This window comes from Camelus bactrianus, chromosome 3 (assembly GCF_048773025.1).
Source record: "Camelus bactrianus isolate YW-2024 breed Bactrian camel chromosome 3, ASM4877302v1, whole genome shotgun sequence".
NCBI classification, from domain to species: domain Eukaryota; kingdom Metazoa; phylum Chordata; class Mammalia; order Artiodactyla; family Camelidae; genus Camelus; species Camelus bactrianus.
In genome coordinates this window covers 36,883,818-36,904,496 of record NC_133541.1, presented here as the reverse complement: position 1 = coordinate 36,904,496, position 20,679 = coordinate 36,883,818, and the positions used below count along the sequence as shown (strand labels likewise).

The 20,679-nt window shown below is 41.6% G+C and overlaps 1 protein-coding gene across 7 annotated transcripts in view; it reads right to left on the bottom strand.

Annotated features, from left to right (window-relative positions):
* Positions 1–20,679, bottom strand: part of SNX18 (sorting nexin 18) — a 234,912-nt gene that overhangs the window by 205,396 nt on the left and 8,837 nt on the right. The window contains exon 2 of one of the 7 annotated variants that reach the window (XM_010966337.3): positions 3,905–6,574. The exons of 5 other annotated variants lie outside the window; for them this stretch is intronic. In XM_010966337.3, coding sequence (XP_010964639.2) covers positions 6,321–6,574 — 254 coding nt within the window. In that variant the 3' untranslated portion in view covers positions 3,905–6,320. Of the gene's footprint in view, positions 1–3,904; positions 6,575–20,679 lie in introns of those variants that run through there. One more of the 7 variants, XM_074358106.1, reaches the window with a different exon arrangement.

The following is a 20,679-nucleotide window of genomic DNA, read 5'->3' as shown; positions in this document are numbered from 1 at the left end:
CTACCCCACAGCCACCCAGTTCCGAGACTCCAAAGCAAACAATGTTACCTTGTTACCTATTGTTTGCCTCTACTTTCAGAAATAATCTAGGCATATATAAGCAAATATAATTATGTTCTCTTTTACTCAAAGGGTAGCATATAAAATATTGTTCTGCCCTTTTCTTTTTGTCATGTAATTTTTGGCAGTGGGAGAATTCTGTATTGGTGTGTGAAGTTGTTTTTTTTTTTTTCAGACTGACACCTATGGTTTTTAATCCTTCAGATAACTGTGTAATTTATCATGGGATTGCCTGTCACGATGGGTACCTAAAAAGTCAAAATTTCCTCCCATGGATTCTAGAATAGGAGCCATTAAAAAGCACCATTTGTTCAGAACCTCCCCCCATCTTTTTCCCCCCAGAATTATAGGTTTTGCTTTCCCCATAGGTATTTTGGTTCAGATAAAGGACACAGCTCATGGACTTGGTTTCACACAGCTGCAGCCTTGTACTGAACATGCAACTGGCACCTCACTACTCCAGCTGGTTCAAAACAAGTTCACAAACTGAGGCCAGGGCATTAAAAAGTGATCAAAACTACAGACGCTGAACACCAACACATAGATTAAAACATCAAAGGTTTTAAGCTGAATCTAATTTACTAAATCCTAAACTATACTCCAATTTTTTAAAAAAGATTTTTCTCCCTAAGGGAACCATTTGAATCAAAACCTAAAACTTTGCATTTTCTAAAACTGTTAGGTTTAACAAAAGCAGAACCACCGTGTTGTCTAATCAAACTTGGTCTATACCGATGTTTTATTTGATTCAGAACATGGTTGCTCACAAAGCCATTCAGAGGCATTAAATTCAGCTTCCCAGAGTGAAGGCAGTGATTGTCATTTAGAAATGTGTTGCATGGCATGAGATCAGGGCTGTGTGCTGCCTCTCTTTGTCCTAGGCCTCAAGTACATATTTTTTATAAGGTGTGAAAACAGCAGATGTCAATAAAATCATGATTAATTTGGTGAACAAAAACAGAATTCTGAGCTGTCTTCTTCAGATATTCTGGTTTGAACTAGAGGACAGCCTCCCAAACATACTGGTATTTAGCACTTCAAGACCAAGTAGGGAGCCTTATGGCACAGGGCTCTGGAGAGCTAAGCCCCTACCCACCCAGCAGGAGTTTGGTGAGTCTGAGAAGCAGAGAATTAGGCTTTTAGGCAGAATATGCAAGGATGCTATGCAAGGGTTCTGGAAATCTGGAGGGGAGTTTGGACCAGAGGCCAGGTTGGATGGAGGAGCTGGTAAAGGAAGGTGCAAGGTGAGACAGCCATGGCTGACAGCAGTGTGGATTGTTTACAGCTGATCCGAAGTTCTTATTATTTAAACTCTTCATCTCATGCCTTCTCACATAATCACAGATGATCTTTATCGTTCTCACTCTTGCCATGCATTGGGCTCAGGGCTTTTCCTGTGTCATTCAGTTCTCGCAATATTTCCCATTACAGATAGAAAACTGGCTCAGAGAGCTTGAGTGACCAGCTCAAGGTCACACAATGTTTGGGAACATTGCTATCTTTTACTAAGTACCTACTTCTGGAATTTGTATCACTTCCTATGGTTGTTATTTAGAAGGGAATACTGCCAAATGGTTAAGGACTATACATACTGGTTAATCTAATATTCTCAATAATTCAATAAAATCTCAGTAGGCTCACAGATGGGCTGGTGAGTTGCCTGAGGTCACTCAGAGTAAAGAAGCTAGGGTGTGACCCCTGGCTCCAATGCGGTGCCTTTCTCACTGATGTGCTGGGTCAGCTTCCCCACTATGCTCCCAGAGAAGTCCTACAACTCAGCAGCTATTAAGCCCTGAGAGCCATTTCCTGGAGTGACTGAAAATTTAAAGCACTAGAAAAATAAAATCTGGTGCATGTGGCCACTTCAAACTTAGGAATCATTTCCAGGTATAACATACATCTTGTGTGTTTCTAAACCCTTTTAAGACAACTTCATGGACTTTGGGTACAAGTTCACCCAAGGAAGCTGAACTGTCTAATAAAACAAGCCACTTTTAGAAGTTCCATCTCAGTCACCAGCATGATGGGATTGGGACATCCTCAGAATCAGGGCCAAGTAGGAAGAACTCGTCATCCCTAGAAAGGCTTTAGCCGTCACCCAATCCCAGATTCACAGCCCATCAGCTCAGAGGCCTGGGGCAAAGGCAGATCCTCAGCTGGGTCTTTCCAGGTCCCCGCCCCCAGTGCCCTAGCATAGCACCCTTCTGTACTCTGCCCAGAAGTCTACTCACCACTTCTCAAACTCACCAGAGCTTACTGCGTGAGGAATTCTCTTGCTTCTACATGTGACCAAGGGGAGCTTGTCAAGGGTAACTCTGACCCTGACCAAGTGAAATTAAACATTTAACTTGACATTAGTTCCTGTGGTTTCCTTTCTACCCTCACACACCCTTTAAGAGAACCTCTCCTCTCAGCACCCTCACCGCCACCCTGTCCAGGCCACAGCTGATTTGTCCAGTTTGGTCAGGTGTCCACCACTGGCCCAAGGAAATCTGTGACTACAAGATGGCTTGGTTGTTTTAGATGTATTAGAAGATGCTGAAAAAGCCAAGCCATAGGAAGAAAAATAAATAAAATGGACCCATAAAGAAGAGAAATTGACAGATTACAAAGCCCCACATAGAGGGCAAGCTTACTTCTAGATGGGACTTTTGGCCACGTGTGGGAGTCACCAGTCCCTGTACCCATCCATGACCCTTTCCATTTCAAATTAGGCTAGTTTGAGCTGGCCTGTTTCTGGCAACCAACAGTGACGGTCCCCAACAGAGACAGTGTGTGAAGTACTTTATTTAAAGTACCTACTATGTGTCAGGTGCTGGACTCATGGTATCTATTATTTCAAAACATCTCACTCACAATTTACTGCTATATGCTTAATAGTTACTGAAGTTAGTAACAGAAGCAGGTACTCAGTGGGACCACCCAAATGGTTTATGGTTTTAAATCAAAACTTACTACAGAGTTTTGTGAACAATTTATACAGCAACTGCAGATGGGAGCTTAAGACAGTCAACACACGCTTCTATTTTTCTGTTTAAGTCTTTCACAGTAAATAAATGCCTCCTTGACTACTGGAGAATAAATAATTATAATATTCCATTGAAGTTGAGAAATATAGCAACCTTTGTTAATTTTTTAAAAGATAAACATGGCTGATCTGCACTAATCATAACATTTTGAAGGAAATGAAACAATATTCAACATTTTTAGTCTATAAATAAATAGTACCCTGTTTTACTTATTCTGTTAGCCAAAGATAAGGTTGGAAATGAGAAAACTGGATAATGCTTGTGGATTTAAAAGAATCATACACAGTATTTGATTCTGAGGAAATGAAGGCATAAACGGAAAAAATGGCTGTAGCAATGAACTTAGTAAAGAATGACATTTAAAGGTTTATACATAAACTTTACATGCTTGACTTGAGAGACTAAAACATTTTTCAAGTCCTTAATGGTGAGAACAGCAGCAAAATTCCAGACAATTAAAAATCAGTATTTAAGAATCTGCTGTATTCTTATGAATAAATGTAAGACAACTGGATCGCTAAAGCCCAAGAAAATCCCAGTTACAACTCTACTAAAGCCAACAAGCACTGACTCTCTGTTTCACTTTCAAATGTGTTCCCTTTTCCTGGGTTTAAAGTGTTCCTTCAGATACAACAGCCTAGAAGAGCAAAGGGGTTCCCAAGTATGGCTGGAGAACCAGTCTCACTGCATTATAGCTGCAGCACATAAACGACTTTGTCACTAAAATACTAAAACCGGGCTCCAGAGGACGCCCTCCTGTTCTAAATACACCATATATCAGAATTATAAACTACAGAAATAAAGACATAATGGCATAAAGGGCATGATAGTTTATTTTAAAAAATTGTACCACTCTGATCATAATGACCAGCATACACATTATGATGGCTTTTCTCTTGGGTATTAACATTGCAGTATGTTTGTATACTGAAATGTTTCAATAGGACCAAGAACGTTAGAGAAATAAAGATCTTAGATGAAAATGAACACTAATAATTCTGGTGTCCTACCCCACAGAATTAATTTAAACCCCTTATGAATCAGTGGCATTATAATGTTATATAGTTATGAAAAATGAAAGTTTCCTTCTAAATAGGCAGCATGAACTTATACTTTCTTGTTCTTTCATCTTTAGTTTTTATAATTTAAGCTATGTCCACCCTGGCCAAAGCACAATCATACAAGACACCTCAGATAATTTCCATGCTACCATCGCACAAGTTTAGTGATTCTCCTTAAAAGGAAAAAAAAAAAAAGTCAAACCACCATCAAAAAAGAAGGCAAATAAAACTGATTTTCAAATCATTTGACAAGCATACTGCTTATTTGTCCAATAGACTCAAACTTAAATTAAATGCTATAAGTATAATCTCCAAACTTCTGTAATAAAATTAACATTTATATAGATGGGTTTTGTTTATAGAACTGCATTTTGCAATCAACAGGAGAAAGTTACTTTTTAGAGAACAACGTATTTGGTTACAGTTCCACATGTCGGTAGTAGAGACAAAGCCACATGATGTTAAATCTGGCTCTAAGTTACCTAAGGTATAAAATTTTGATCAAAATTATGATACTCTGATCTTAAAAATTCAACCCATGTGAGATTACTTTTTAGAGTAAATGTGCTGTTGAGTATTCACTTCAATAACCTTCTCTTTGTATGACTACCTGCAAATTGACCCTTTTCTTTTAATCAGTGTGACTCACTAACATTTCAAACTGACCTCTTTACTTCCATGTTACCATTTCAATACCCAGGGATTTCTGAGGCAGCATACGTTTGACTTCATCAAAAACAGTAGATACTTTAATCTTTCAGTGACAATTTTTAAATCTGTAAACTCAAGAATCACATTACTGAGCTCAGCAACTATAAAAACGTTGAGATTTTGGTGTTTCAAGCCAGAACCTCTTTGTGCTTTTTAAATTAAGCTGCTTTTGAATCTTTTTTGGTATTTATTAGCCATTTGTATTTCCCTTATAATAATAAAAGAATATACTCAAAATAATTTGAAAGGTTAAATGTCCTGGGGGCTTACCAATACTTTAAAAAAAATTACTTTTTTCTGTCAGCATTTGGAATAGTAGAAATTATTTCTGGTCCCTCCTTAGATCAACCAACACTACTTTTCATCACGTATAACACTGAATTTTACAGACATCCCTGAAAAGTTTTTGATTAAGTAAACGAGTGAATCACAGTGGAGTCTCAATCAGTTAACAGTGTAGATCCATTAAAAAAAAATCACGCTGAATATTAAAAGAAAATCTTCAAGCTAAAAAAAAAAAAAAAGAAAAACAAAGGAAAAGAAAACCCTCCTAAGAACTAAAATTGAGTGTGTGTCGTCACTGATTCTGTGCTCATGTCCCCAGCTGATTAGACTCCTTCTCCAGGTTATAAGACATGTTCGATTCCATCTCCACTCCAAGTTTCCACGACACCTGAGTGAAGAGGCTATGCTACTGTAGCATCTAAGGGAACAGAGTGGCACCATTTCTTCCCTAACAGACACTATATCCAAAGATGAGCAGGCGTCTCCCTCCACTGCGCTCACCAGAGTGTATCAGAAGACAAAACTCGCTGGGCAAGCTGATGACAGCTGATCCTCCCAGCCCGCCCCCAGCGCCAGTAGGAGGTTCCCGGCAGTTTGTCATTATGTACACTGGCCTTTCACTCTTTCAATTAGAAAAGTTGTGGTTACTTTAAAATAAAAGAAACAGGGGTGGGGGCAGGGTGCAGAAATGAAAAACCAAGAGTCTAAAGGCACAAAGTCGCATAGCTGCTCTAGTTGGAGTTTGTAAACAGAGAACAGGTTGAATTTCAGTAATCCCAATCTAAGAGAGTAAAAAGGCATCCACAGCAGGCTTTTACCCAGCCAGCTTCTTTGAGACCCTTCGTGGGTTTTGAGGTCTACAAAGTATGCACTAAAATACCCATACTTCAAAAAGCAATAAGGCAAATAGTATAATCATTATTCCAAAAGTTACAATGGTAGTGTAGGCATACATAGTATAATTTAGTTACAATGTGTGGTACTGTTTCTATTATATAACCATATTAACTGTTTCTTTCCTACAGAATTATATATTCAGCCGAGTTTCAGTTGAACACAAAACCATCCTTGTACCACTGCTGATAGTTGGCAATAGCTCTTTGATAGCAGTATTTATTCTGCTGTAGAAATTATCCTTGAACTGAAAAAAAGTCCACAATCCAACAACCAGTCATTAAACACTATCATATTTGTGAAGAGCCTCCTCCAACTTCTGCGTCACTTTTTGGAAAAATATTATTTGTTGTTGTAAGAAATGCTGCATCTGTGATTTAAAGTCTCTTACTCGAATTTGATGGAAATGGTGAATTTCAGCCAAAGTGGCAAAAGAAATAGTGTTACAGCGATCTTGAATGCCATCAGCCTTTTGGACCTCCATCTTCCCTTCTTCCACGTGTCGCCTACTCTCCTTTACTTTGGTAAGAGCTCCTGTAGTTTAAAAAAAATAATAATTAAAAAATATACGTATCCCAGTGGTACAGCTATGTAGTAAGCAGAATCTTGGGCATTATAAATATTTGCCTAAACTATTTTAAAGTCCTCTGGAATTTAAAGGGATGACTGTAATTATGTATTTAAAAAGAAGAAATCCGGCAAAGTTTCTGAAAAACACTTCCATTACTGCAATTTCCCCTATTAAAACTAGGTTTTGCCATTGACCAAAGAGCGACAGTATGTTTCATCTCTTCCAATTAGAGTTACTATATATAAAAGATAATAAGGAACTGTCCTTAAAAAGACAAACCAAGAAACTCTGCATTTTTAACATTCTTAAGAAAAAGGATGTGACACCATTACATGCACGCATATTAAGAGAATTATCTATAAAAATAATACTCCACAGAGGATACAAACCCACTTCCTGGGAAAGTCTCACTAAAGAATTACTGTCTAAGACTCCAGAACTAGACACTAAAACATGTTAGCACCAACTCAGCTTGTGTTTTCATGCTGTGTCGTGGAGGGGGCTTGGCGATGCTGCCAATCTACAGGGGGAGGCCGCCCTCACTGTGGCGGGCCAAGCTTGTGTCTTGCGGGCAGTGAAGAGGGGATACTGTGCACATGCCTGATTCTGACTCCACATTCTGTCAGGAGACCCATACCTGGAGCACGAGGGCCCTTTGAAGTAAGAATTTGCCTCCTTTTCGTTAGCAGCTGTAAAGACCTGAGTTTTGAATTGGCCCTATGATGGCCAGGGAATGATGCCAGAGGTACCAGAGTTTCTAGTCAAGAAATGTCACCAGAGGGTGTGTGCAAGGGGGAGGGAAGGGGACGGCCACTCTGGCAGGTGCCACATGAGGGCAGACCCTCCACCAGAAGCATAGCCACGTGAAGACACAAAAGGCTGAGGATGTTTAGGGGGAAGTAAAAATAAAGACCATATACAGGTTCTCAAAAATGAATGATGATAAAGCTCTTATCACGTGAGCACAGTCAGCTCAAGGATTCAGATTTCCTGATTCCACACTGCACCCATTCTACTAAACCATGATGAAAGACAAGAGAGAGAACACATCTAGAACCCCTGGCTTGGCTGTCTGAGGACATGGTGACAGGAAAGGCAGCCTGTTTAGAAGGCAGTGAGGACGCTGAGAAGCTTTGTTCTGGAAATGTTCACTTTTAGCCAGTGATGAAGTGTACAAGGGGAGAAACCTATTTCTAAATTTCTTCAAATTTACAAAATAATACAGGGTAAACCTAGTATTAAATAAAATGCTTAGAGGTTAAACAGTGTGTTTTTGTGGGGAAGGGGGGGCACAGCTCAAAGACCTGAGAAATTAAAACCTACCAGTAACAAATGTTAAAGACACACACTTATATACGTGTCTGTATTTTCATTTCTTTATTCTAAAAGAGATCTTTACGTGACAAGCAGGAGAGCCCTGGAGCAGAAAGCACCCTGCTTCCCTGTGGCTCCACAGCAGCGATGTGGGGTCTGCTACAGAGAAAGCTGTTCGTGCTAACACAGCTACAGAAGACCCCTGTTTCACACCCTGAAGGAGTGCGGCCCTCTTACCACTTCCCCCAGAGCGCACAAGACACGGAAGCACTGAAACTTGCCTGCTTGTGGTCTACATTAAACAGAGAAAGAGCGCTCCCCCTCAGCGAGAGGTAACAGTAATTTCTTGTAGCAAATTTATGTTCATTATATCTGTACAAGTATCACTCACAATTTATGTACAAACACTGAAATTGAAGAGACCAGGAAAGCATATGAGACAGAAAAAAAAACCATACAGAGGACTGAGAACATAAAGTTATCAAATATATATTTTAAATGGCTGACAGAGAACAGGAAGTCAAGAGAGCAAAGTCCCCGCGATGCCGGGGCCCGCTGTGGGAGCGCCCAGGGCAGGCCCGCGGCGCCCGGCCCGCTCAGCGCCTCCGCGCATCCGTGGCCTGGATTGAGGACCTGCTGCCAGTAGTGCTTGTTTGAGTTGCTGGAGTCCAGCAAAGAGGAGCTTGGAAACCTCGCCCCGAGCTCCACCAATGTCAATGAACTTGCAGCTTGTAAGACCCCAGATGAGGTCACTGTATTCTTAGAAATGACATTCTGTTACATAGAACTGCAGATGTGCAGCTATAAAAACCAACTTAAAGATGAGTAAGTCTGAAGGTTTCACACCTTGTATCACAACAGCCTACATCTCTCTGAGGCCTAAAGACTCTTTGGCATTTGACACCTTTGAGCTTTCTGAGCGTATAGAAGGAGTGGAGAATTTAAGACTCACTTTTCTCCCAACTATGAGTTTATTTTACTAAGTAACACAGAGCCCCAACAATTGGGCTCTGGGGCAAGAATCTCAGTTTCACAACGTTTATGGAGGACCTGACGTAGAGCACAGAGCTGGAACGGGGGGATTCACACGCTGAAGTGGTCAAGTCCCCACCCGAGCTCTCAAGGAAGCCACCTCACAAAGCATACTGAGGACCAGCACACAGCCAGGTCACGTGGAACAGGACCACAGCACGGAATTCTGCACGGGAGTAGAATATGCTTTCTCCAAGAGGATGTGACTGTGTCACAAGGGAAAATGCTCCGGGGGCCTGCTACGTGCCAGGCACTGTGCTGAGGATGGGGGGGCGGGGATGGGGTAGATAAACAGTAAATAGTAGCTGCCCAAAATAGCCACAATATTCTCGAGGCACTTTCCATGTACCAACTCAAACCCAACTGCAACTTTGCAGCTGACATTACTGCCATTTTACAATAAGGAAACTGAGAAAGCCACCCAACCTCTGTGAGCCTCAAAGTCAGTAGGTAACCCAGTAAGAGGTGGAAATGGGATCTGAGTGCGCAACCAACTTCAAAGCAAACGCTCCAACTCCAAATATTCAGAAAAGAAACTGGAGCCTGAATGGGCAAAAAAAGGAAGGTGGACTCCAGTGAGCAGCGTTCTGGGGATAAGGGTGGGCACTGAGGATCAGCTATTCCCTCTCCTCCCCTTGACCCCGGGCCTCCCCACCCCTGCACCAGTGCTGGGCTCCTGCACTGCCCTCCTCCCTCCTCACCTTCCTTCCAGGGCCCCTGACTTTTATTTTGACATGAAATTCAGAAGCCTTGTGAGTATGTAAAAGAAACTATACAGGTTTTGAAAATTTCCCCCTGGAATCTTACTAACCTCATTCAAATCACTAATTATGCCCGCAAAGGCTTTTAATATTTATAAGATGTCTGATTTTCTTATCTTTGTTATCAACGTGATTAGGGAGCCACAAGACAAAACACTGAAAAGGTAGCACATATTTCAGTATTTTGAAAATCTAAGCTCAAACTTACATAGGGGGAGGGGGCCCTTTCTATCCCTCTCCACCCACCTCCCTCTCCCTCTCTCTTTCTACTTAGATCCTCCTGGAAAATTAAATAAATTAAGAACTGCCCCCAAATTAGTAGCACACAATCTCTTTAGGAATACAAGGATGGGCTTTGTCTCTGTTTACTCTGGTGCAAATGAACATCTCAGAAAAAACATTTTTTGTTTTTACAAACTAGGAAGGACAGAACAAACCACTGAGGAGAGTAAGCACCCAGAGGTCAATTTCACTTGGAATTTTGGTTCAACACACACTTAATGCAATTCAAATCCATGCGCAAAATGCATCAGGATTACAGGAGCAGGAAGATAGGATGGGGCATAATATATTTTTGAAAAGAGACACGGTTCCTATTTTAGGGACTCAAATTACTTTTTTGAGGTGACAAGATTTACATGCCTGAAACTATTAAAGAGCTATACAAAACAGCATATGGAGGTATTAAACAGCATTCTATAAATGTGCAAACTGTGGTAGAAGGGGGTGCTAGGTGTAATCAGGGAAGACTGTCTCCACAAAACTGCACCCATGAATTCAGAGCCAACTTAACAGCAACCTCTTTTAATTAAAATGTAGCTAAACTGATTTCCTCCCAGATCCACCTTCAGAAGAAAGATGATTAACAATAAAACAAGTTGGTAGTGATATACTTTCTGAAAAATCACAAGAGTTCCTGAGCTGAAGAGATAGCAACCAGGTTCTTTCCTAGGAGTACAGCAGCTGGCTGTTCAAGTTCAGGATGACAACCCTGAAGCCCTGCAGCCCCAAGTCCCCCCAAACGTAAGTTACCTCTTATAAACGATCACTCAAAGTCTAAAAAGTATTATTTCCTTTAAGAAGAAAACTGTTTTGTTTTAAAATATTCCTCTTACAACCTTCTGGTTAGTCTGTGCTATATATTTTAACAAACAGTAAGGGTTTAGTGTGTTTTCCTTATGAGAAAGATAAAGTCAGGTCATTCAGTAAGCTAATTACGGGAGTTAATTAACCGGTTTATTGTCTGGGAGTAAACAGAAAAAAAAAAAAAGTGGCATCCTTTAAACAGCTCAAGCTATCCATCTAATAAACAAACAGCAAAGGTGTTTAAACACCTGGGGAGTGACAAACAACTACTTTCCCTAAAGCTTCCTTCTACTGCACCTCTACCCACTGTACTAAGCTCTAGGTTCTCTCAAGACCAAAGTGGGAACATACTTTCCCAATAGAAATAATGTTATAGACATTGCTTAGATGTAAGTAAAATAGTTTTACTACTAGAACTAGAATTTGGGTTTTATCACAAATCGCTGAGTTCTCACAGTTGATCTGCCAAGTCTCAAACTGGGAAAAATCTGTATGTATTTCTACCCTTCACAATTTTTCATATTTAAAATGTTAAATATCATAAGAAAGGCAGAGATAACCATATGTTCAATCAGGCCGAGCCCCTAAGGAGTGAGAGTTAAAGAAAACTACTAGGGGCAGAGTCAGATCGCTACAGGCTTGCTACTTCTAGGATAGCTTTAAAAATTAATTTGTAGCTTAAGAAGCAACTGGAGAGGTACAATGTAACCAGCTGCAGAGCTGTAACAAAACATCGTAGCATCTTTTAAATATTCCCTTAGCTGTACTGTGTTTTTTAACAAACCCAGGAGGAGTGTAAATAAAAGCTAAAAAACATTGTCCCATATCTAAAGAACAAATCAAACACACATTTTTGTCATGCAACCAATAGAAAAATAGGCAAAGGTTTTCAAAATCTGTACTTTTTAAGTACTTTAATTAAAAATCTACCCCCCTGCCAGTTCCCTCCTCTCATAAACATCACATTACTGTTTCTTTCAAAACAGAAAAGGAAAATCAAAGAATAAGAGAAAGAAATTATGCAATAAAGCCCAAGGTGAAAAGTGATTGCTACTGGATTAAACAAAAGTCCCTGTAATACTCATGGATAGGGCAACAGTTTTAAAATGAAAGAAAATTAAAAATAGGAGGAATCAGAGAGAAACACATTTAAAATGGGAATATAAGCACATAACCATGAAATTGTTTCTCAGGCTAACAGACAGACATATGGACTAACATACGGGCCGAGTAGGATTTTATTATGAAAAGAAAATGTAGACAAGTATTAAATTCTGACATTAAATAAGAAGGGGCTGACAATACAGAGTAATAAGTATATTCTTCATTTTAAAAAATAACCAATAACAAGACAAAATAACAAGAAGGTACCATGAAATGGTGCAGTCTCCCCACGTTATGCAGCTGAAAGTAAATTCTTAAAGTGTATCTGAAGTACAGGAAAAAGTATTGATGAAAGTGGGGCAATACATTTCCACTACATCCATGACTGTGCTCCCAAGTGGGCAAAAGTAGCCCAGCTCCCCTCCAGGATACGGGGCTGAGTCGGATTTCTGTGGGGGAGGCAGAAAGGAACACAGAGACACCCCCTCCTAAAAAGGCTTACAGGCTAGGAAGGACTGTCAGCAGAGCACTCAATCTAATTATTAAATTAGTTGGGCAAATTATTAGAATTTCTCCACAGGATAGGAAGTTCACCCAGGAACTGATCACCCTAAACCTTTATTCCAAAGGGCAGAGGAGGAACCCCAAAGACTTCCTTCTCATTCATCACTCCATCCTGACAAGGTACCCACTGGGGAAGCTGGGTGCTGATTCCAAGGTGAGAAGGGCAGAGGCGGGTCCCAGATTTTTTTTTTAACGTGCTATAAGGGCCTTAGAAAAAATTTTGGTATAGTTCTCTCAGTCTCTCTAGCAAGAGGCTAAATGACTGGTCCAAAGTCCCACAGCTAATTCCTGGCAAAGAACTCACCCTTCCCACCTGCCTGCCAGCCCTGTCACTTTCCACTCCACATTCCCCGCAGGGCCTCTGCTCCACTCTGTTAAAAAGGGTTCTTCTCTTTCCACGTCTGGAGAGGTAAAAGGAGAACTAAACCAGTGTTTCAACTCTGCTTTAGGACCTGTTTTTAACAAAATCTCCTGGGCTCCTTTGGCATTTTTAGCTGACTGTACATGCAAAATTCCTAACAGGTTCGTTTTTATCGTTACTGCAATTGCCCAGGCCCAAAGAAAGACACTTTGCCCCCTTCCCAGTCATTAAACCCAGAAGAACTCATATCCCAATTTCACTCCTACCCCTCTCCCACCATTTACTTGGTATCTTATCAAAGTGAGCCACCTTGCAGAGTTTTAAAAGACTGCTCAGGCTGGAAGGAGCATCCCAGTTCACAATCCACATGCACTCAATTTTAGAGGAATGATATCATGCATGTTTGGGACGAACACAAAATAATTAAACATAAAGAATTCAATCACATGACAAGGTTCATTAATGTTATAACCTTGAAGGGCTCAAACTCAAACAAACTCATTTTATAGATTAATTACAATCCACGAAGTCAGCGTTCTTTTTGAAAGCATCACATTACTTACACAGCTTGCCATCAATAAAACTGTTCAGGAAGAATTTCAGTTCCATTTTGGTTTTTCTAAAATGACAGCAATGACGCTCTGGTGTCATGGAGTCAATCAGCACACATTAAAAACCCGCTGTGAACTAAACTAAAGCACACCAGCAAATGCAGTCACATTACCCTAAACTCTTCTATATCATTTCCTTCTGATTTACAGAGAGAAATCACTTTCTTGGCAACTTCTAACCCAACAAAATGAGGCAGGGGGCAAAACAAACAAATGAACACACAACTCCCCACCCCCACCCCCACCCCCACGGAAGTGCCTCAGGCATTTTCACCAAGCAGGGCCCTAAATGCAGCTGAAGAAGTTGTCTGGCCTCCTTTCAGGTTCCTTTGTTAAGCCCCTCTCTCCCACCTCCTCAGGGCCCCTGTGCTTGCTGGCTGCTCCGAGGCTCCCAACCCACCAGTTTCTGCACCTGAACTTTGCCTTCCTTTCCTCAACCAAATCTCTTCTCAGTAGGCTCTCTCTGTCACTCCTCAGACCCAGTTATACAAAAGGCCCAGTCACTAAGCAACAGGGATCCAAAGGCTACATTTTCTCCCTTAAAAAAAAAAAAAAAAAAAAAAGCAAGCACTTTATTTAATTTTGAAATCATAAATGTGCCAAAAACATTAACTAGATCTTCTGTCTTCCCAGGGCCCTGCCCCAGAAAACCAAAGCTCTGGTGTGAGGGACAGACAGGAGACAGGCTGAATGGCACAGAGACAGCTGCACAGAAGTTGCCCAAGACTCTACTAGACCTGTTTTTCTTCATTCCCTTGCACATGTAAAATGTCGAAAGAAAATGCTAATTTGGTCAACGTGGCCTATTTCACGCTCATCCTCTCATCACTGGTACCCACACCCTCTGGGTCCCTGCTACCACCCCCCTAACTCCTTCCCCTCCCCTTTCTTTTCTCCCTTTGGTCTCCAACCACTCATTTGTTGATTCCTCCCTCCCCTCTCTGCTCCAATATTTACTTTTTGATTTTTTTTTAAAAAAATAAAACATCTCAAAAACTACAGGCCAACATCCATGTAACAGAGAGAGGTAGGATGGTCATCCATCCAGGCAACAGTCCCAGGTGAGCACCTGCTCTATGCAAAGCTGTGGTCTACATCCTGCATGCCTCGTTTTCTTCTCTTTAACCTCCAAAGAAAAGCAATTCATTTCCAGAGGTGGACAGGAGGCTTAGGCAAGGTTCATAACTTTATTAAAGGTGTCAGCTGCACATGAACCTGGGTCCACCCAACTTCCCAGCCCACGCAGTTCCCTGTACCTGCCTGACTGGGGCTGCCTCAACCCTGAGATCTCCAAGCCCCATGTACCAGCCCCAGGACACAGTGCACCACGCCAAGCCCTCCAGAAGCCTCATCTCAGGGATAAGCAACACATAAACCGCCTCTAGGCCCTCAAAATTCTATTCTGGCATCTAGTCATACTAAGTGGGCTCCAGATTGGGACTGCATTAATCAACTCTGGATGGCACAAACAGTACTACTGAACTCAAGTTCAGTGAAAGCAACTTTTTGAAGGGATTAAATGTCCCTAAAGCCAAGAACTATCAAAATTCAAAGATATAATTAATTTAAAATTCATTTTCAATTCACAAAGAGATCTTTTGAGTCATTTTCAAAGGAGGGAAAAAGTCAGAACAAGGATAGTAAATTGCAAAAAAAAAAAAAAAAAAAAAAAAACAACCCTAAACCACCCAATAACAACAAAAAACCTGGTTGCTTCATAATGAAAAAGTTAATCACTTAAAGAATTCAGGCTTTGAAGCTTGGTTTGGTCCTGAAGGTAGCATAAGAAGTAGTTTGTTCTAGGTAAAAAGCCTTATTATATTCTAATTAAGCAACCCGTATAGCTCCTTTTGGCAATCACCAAAAGTGTAAGGGCAGAATGACATTTAGTATGAATGAAAGCATTCACTTGAGTTTACAACATCTTAATACATTTGATTACTTTTACTCACTATGTACATATATTCATATAGCTCACTTTGTTGCAAAAATAAAGAAAGAAACCACATGACTGTATCTCTTGTGGTTTATTTGGTAAAACAAGCTGTTCATTGCCAGGAAATTTTATATATAATAAAGGTTCTTGTGTTTCAGCTTGTACTTAATATTAAATACATGATAAAGATACTAAAGTAATAGATTCAAGAGAATTCTGTAAACTTTGTGTGTTTTTATTTCAGAAGAGTCTGGATATGATGGTGAAAATGTTAATTTATCTATGGCCAAGCAAATATAAAGACTTTAAAATTTGAGGATAGGAAAAGAAAAGCATGTTATCATTTTTTTCCTTAAAGATTTTATACCCACAGAATCATAATAAAATAAGGTAGAAAAACTATCCTTAATAATCATGAACACAATAAAACCTGAAAAAACAACTGATGTTGTAAAATAGAGTCCATGTAATGGTTTAAATTCAGAGAATACTGTTGGCAGCTGAGGTCTACAGTTCACAGTTCCTAACTTCCTAATTCTTTTGTTTCCACACGTGCATGAATATCAGTCTGTACAAATAAAGTGGCATGAGATATGTCTGCAAGCTGCCAGCACTCTGGATTTCATTGACCTTTGACATACAACAAAACATATTTGGACCTAAGAGAAACGTGAACTCTGGAAAATACCTTTAACCAAAGGTAAAATCTTAGTTTCTTTTTTTATTTTCTCTGGGAAGATAAAGGGAGGCCCAAGCTAAGATAAATCTCACAGGCCCCTCTACGCGGGTCAGGTAGAGAGTGAGGTGGTCCTTCAGAAGAGAAACCAAGGAGACGTGAGCTACATGCCCAAAGCCAGGATTCCTGATTACCACGAACGCTTCTGAAAGTTGAAGTTAGTACTACAGTTGGAAGAATATTTTCAAATAATCTATTTCCTGCTTTCAAGTATTATTCCTAAGTGATGTCTAGTTTTTAACTTCAGAATTGTAATGATAAAGGGGGAGGGTAGAGCTCAGTGGCAGAGTGTGTGCTTAGCATGCATGAGGTCCTGGGGTCAGTCCCCAGTATCTCCATTAAATAAATAAACCTAATTAATGCCCCCCTCCCCAAGTTACTTTTAAAAAACAGAATTATAATGGTACACCCTGGTGTCACAAACTGCTACCTGGGCTATGGTGGCATCACGTGGTGAGCAGCAAGGCACTCATCACTCTCCTCAGTGCTGGTGGCTGTGACCTTTACAACCAGCACTTTGCATCACTTTATGATCACTAAGCTTTGGGGACAATTCCTAAATCAGCTGTTTCAAACTTAAGAACACTCTTGACCCTGGGGTTTTCCTGCTTCCTCACACTGGCAGAGACCAGGTTTCCACTGGCTATGAGTCTTCGCTTTGGCCACATCTGACTTCCCGAACTAGTCATAAATAACCAACTAAAGACACAATAGAGCACCTAGAAATGTATTATTTTAAAATACACATGAAGTACAACTCATAAAACACATTGACATTTATTAGTATTTAAAGATGTCTTATCACAAGCAATAGGTGGCTTTTGTGAAAATCATAAATCTCAATATAACTAAAGATAATAAAAGGCCCAGAAAATAGGAGTTCCAAGACTCCCTTCAGCCCCATTCCTTCTCTTTCCCTCTAATCCTCCTTGTCTTAACCTGCCTATTTCAATTCCTGGCATCAATACTTTCTGTCATCCAATCTTAAAACTTCAAAGGGAACTCTAGATGCCTTGGGAAAGCCACCCCTCACCCAGTCTACCCCTCTGCCTGCCAAGTGTCTCCAGTTCACCTGCTCTTCCCAAAGCCACCCTCGAGCCCAGTCTCCTCTGACAGCCTCTGCACATCTGCACTCAGCCAACAAGAGCAGCTTCCTGGGGTGAGGGACACCTCTAAGAGCTCACAGTTAGGTTTCTGGGGCTCACCTCCTACCTGCAAAGGGAGGATCATGAGAATTTACCTCAAAATCTCCCAAAAGATTTACGTGGATATAACGCATAGAAAACATGAAGCACTGTGTCTGGAGCACAGAAAGTCCTCAAAATATGTCTGCTACTCTCATGATTCAGACGTCGCTCTTCAGTTTCAAACCTTTAACAGCTGTTGGCTGACTGTAGAATAAAACTCAATTTTCTAGCAGCACACATACTACTTCTTGTAGCAGAAAGAGTACTGGTCTCAGGTCAAGGCAAAAAAAATGAACTCAATTCCTGGGTCTCCTTATTAGCTGTGTGAGCGTGGAAATCACTTTATTTCCGGAAGCTTCAGTGTTCACAGGTACCCAGTGGGGGAGTTAATAGCTATCGTGGGTTGAACAGTATGCCCACCCGTCTCCAAATTCACATGCACTTGGAACTTGTGACTTTCTTTGGAAACAGGGCCTTTGCACATGTAAGTAGTTTAGGTGAGTCACACTGGATTAGGATGGGCCCTAAATCCAACGTGATTAGTATACTTAAAAGGAGACAAAGAGACAGACATACAGGGCAAACACCAGGTGAAGATGGAGCAAAGACTGGTGTGATGCATCTACAGCCCAAGAACAGCAAGGACTGCCGGCCACAATCAGAGGCTGGAAGCGGCGTGGAAGGATCCTCCCCTAGACCCTTTGGAAGGGGCGTGGCCTTGCAGACATGTCCTTCATTTTGGACTTCTAGACTCCAAAACGGTGAGAGAATTTCTACTTCTTTTATGCCACCTAGTTTGTGGTAATTTGTTACAGCAGTCCTAGGAAACTAATAGGATAGCTAATAATGAATGCTTAAAGACATCTGCTTAACTTAAAATGGTTAGGCCATGTTACGCACAAGGAAACCGAGGCTGGGAGAAACTGCTGGTGGGGACTTAGCCCCGTGTGGCTGTAGTCCAGGCTCACAGCCCTGCGCTGTCACACCCACTCCTGAGTGGGGATGGACTCAACGGACTGACTGCCCAGAATGTTGCTGCTCACGCAGTCAGCACTCCCAGACGGCAGGCAGCAACAGCTATGACTGCACACGCGCCAGCTCCCTAACCTGCCTGACCTCCAAGTCAAAGGTCAGCAAACACTTTCTTTTAGAGTCAGATAGTAAATATTTAATGCTTTGCAGGTGGAGGCAAAATCAAGGCTTATATAACCATTAAACAGAATTCTTTGCCATAAAGAAGCAGACGCCTGGGTAGGTCTGGCCCGCAGCCTGTAGTTGGCAGACCCCGGCCCCATATCCAAGCATCGCTGCTGGTAGCTCCACAGGCTCTAGCCTACGGGTCATTTCAGACTCCTCCCTGTTCCATATCCCACTCCTGTCAGCAAACAGCCCCTTCTGCCTCCTCCTCCCCACCCTGACAGACACTGCCTCAGTTGAGGATTTCACCCAGTCCTGCCTGAATCAATGCAAGAACTTCCCACCATGCCCCACCCTGAGCCACCCTTCACACCTGTCACCAGGACCTGTCCATCTCAAGGGCAGGCCTGACCACATCAATACCTGTTTCATCTTCCGTGATCATCTCCAGCAGCACATTAAAATCACGCAAGGAGTTTTCTAAGAACACCAATGTCTAGGCCGCACATCCCTGACACTCAGATTCAACAGATCCAGGTTGAGGCCCCTGTACAGCTGCAACCACTCCAAGGCTGACTGTAACAGGCAGCCAGGAGTTAGTCCCTGATTTCTGTACATATGGTTCCATCTGCCCCGAATGCCCTTCCCCACTCTGCCTACCAGGCAAACTTCCAATGGCTTCTCAAAACTCTGCTTAGGCTGAGACTGGGAGAAGCCACTCCTGAACTCTCCCACCCACTCCCCATAGTTAACCAGGCCTCCTCTGTCCTACTTCACACCACAGCACGTGCCCATGACTGTATGTGTTACACTGTGTGGTGACAGCTAACTCACCTGTCAGGCTCCCTTGCTGACTTGAGCCCTGGGCATGCAGCGCCTCAGCTTTTATACACCTTAGCAAACCTATCCTAAAGTAGTCCCAAGACCAACCATGCACTTTCCACCCGCATTCCTCCATAAGTCAAAATATGACCATCTTTCAAAGGGGAAACCAGTGCTACCACCCCAGCCTCTAACACAACTGACGACTCTCCATCCTCTGGACTCCCACACACTCTTAGTATCTAGGGACTAAATTAGGTCCACCGCCTATTTCAGTTGTCTGTGCACACATGCTCCCTCCCTCACAGAACCGAACCTTCCCTGAGGGCAGGTACCTCCTGCTCAACACCCACGCTCAATGCATTGTGCATACAAGTTGTTCAGCAAGGTGATCGCACTCTCTGAATCATATGCTTTCAGTTAAGCAAAAGGGACCCCAATAAAATTATTATAACAAAAGCTTACCAAAGGGGAAAAGAAATGTATGCTATACAAGCTTAAACACCCAGAATCTATATAAAGTGAAATCATGAGGTATATAATATTAACTTTGCTGACATTTCAAAAATAAAGCATTTTCAAACTTCCTCACCTCTCCCCAATGAATTCTGGAAAGTCACTTCGTAGATCCACATGTCTAAGACTTTAAGCCACTCACGTTAGTGACCCAGAAAACATACCCATAAAACATATCCAGATCCTATCTTTATTTCCTGCCCACTTTTAAACCGTGTTATCCATCATCTTAAATATAGAAAAACAAAAACATTCTATAAATCACAAAGAAATCTATTTCAAAATCAACCAAGAAGTACTTACTGAATGCCCACTTCATTAATTCAACAAGCGTTCATTAAGCACTTACTCTGCATGTACATAACAGTGGAACTTCATACTAGAGGAACATAAAAACATGACCCCCACACCCTAACTGAGCAATGTATTAATCTCTGGCACCCCAGTTAGCATTCTATTCAGCAATGATGACTTGGAAAAGGACCGGGACCCAAGTGCCCCAAGTGGGATAATCTAAGGAAGGGAACTTGATCTGAGGCTTGACTGTGTCTGCCTGTGCTGGGTGGGGGAGATGCAGACAAAATGCAGGAACCTGTTAATCTAAAATGATTAGACTCAAGTCCTGATGTACCCATCCCAGTGCCTTTGCTCTAGCTGTATCCTCGGCCTTCAAAAGCTCTCCCCCTGATACCTGTTTGGCTAACTCCCTCACCTGCTCCAGGCATCTGCTTAAATCTCACTTCAGAGGCCTCAATGATCATCCTTTTTAATACAAACCTCATTCTGCCCCCTGCCTCCCATGCCCACTTGTCCTGCTCCACTTTTATTTCTTCCACTAAAGCATACCGTATGCCAACATACATTATAATTACTTACTGTGTGTTTTTCATTTCGTCTCCAC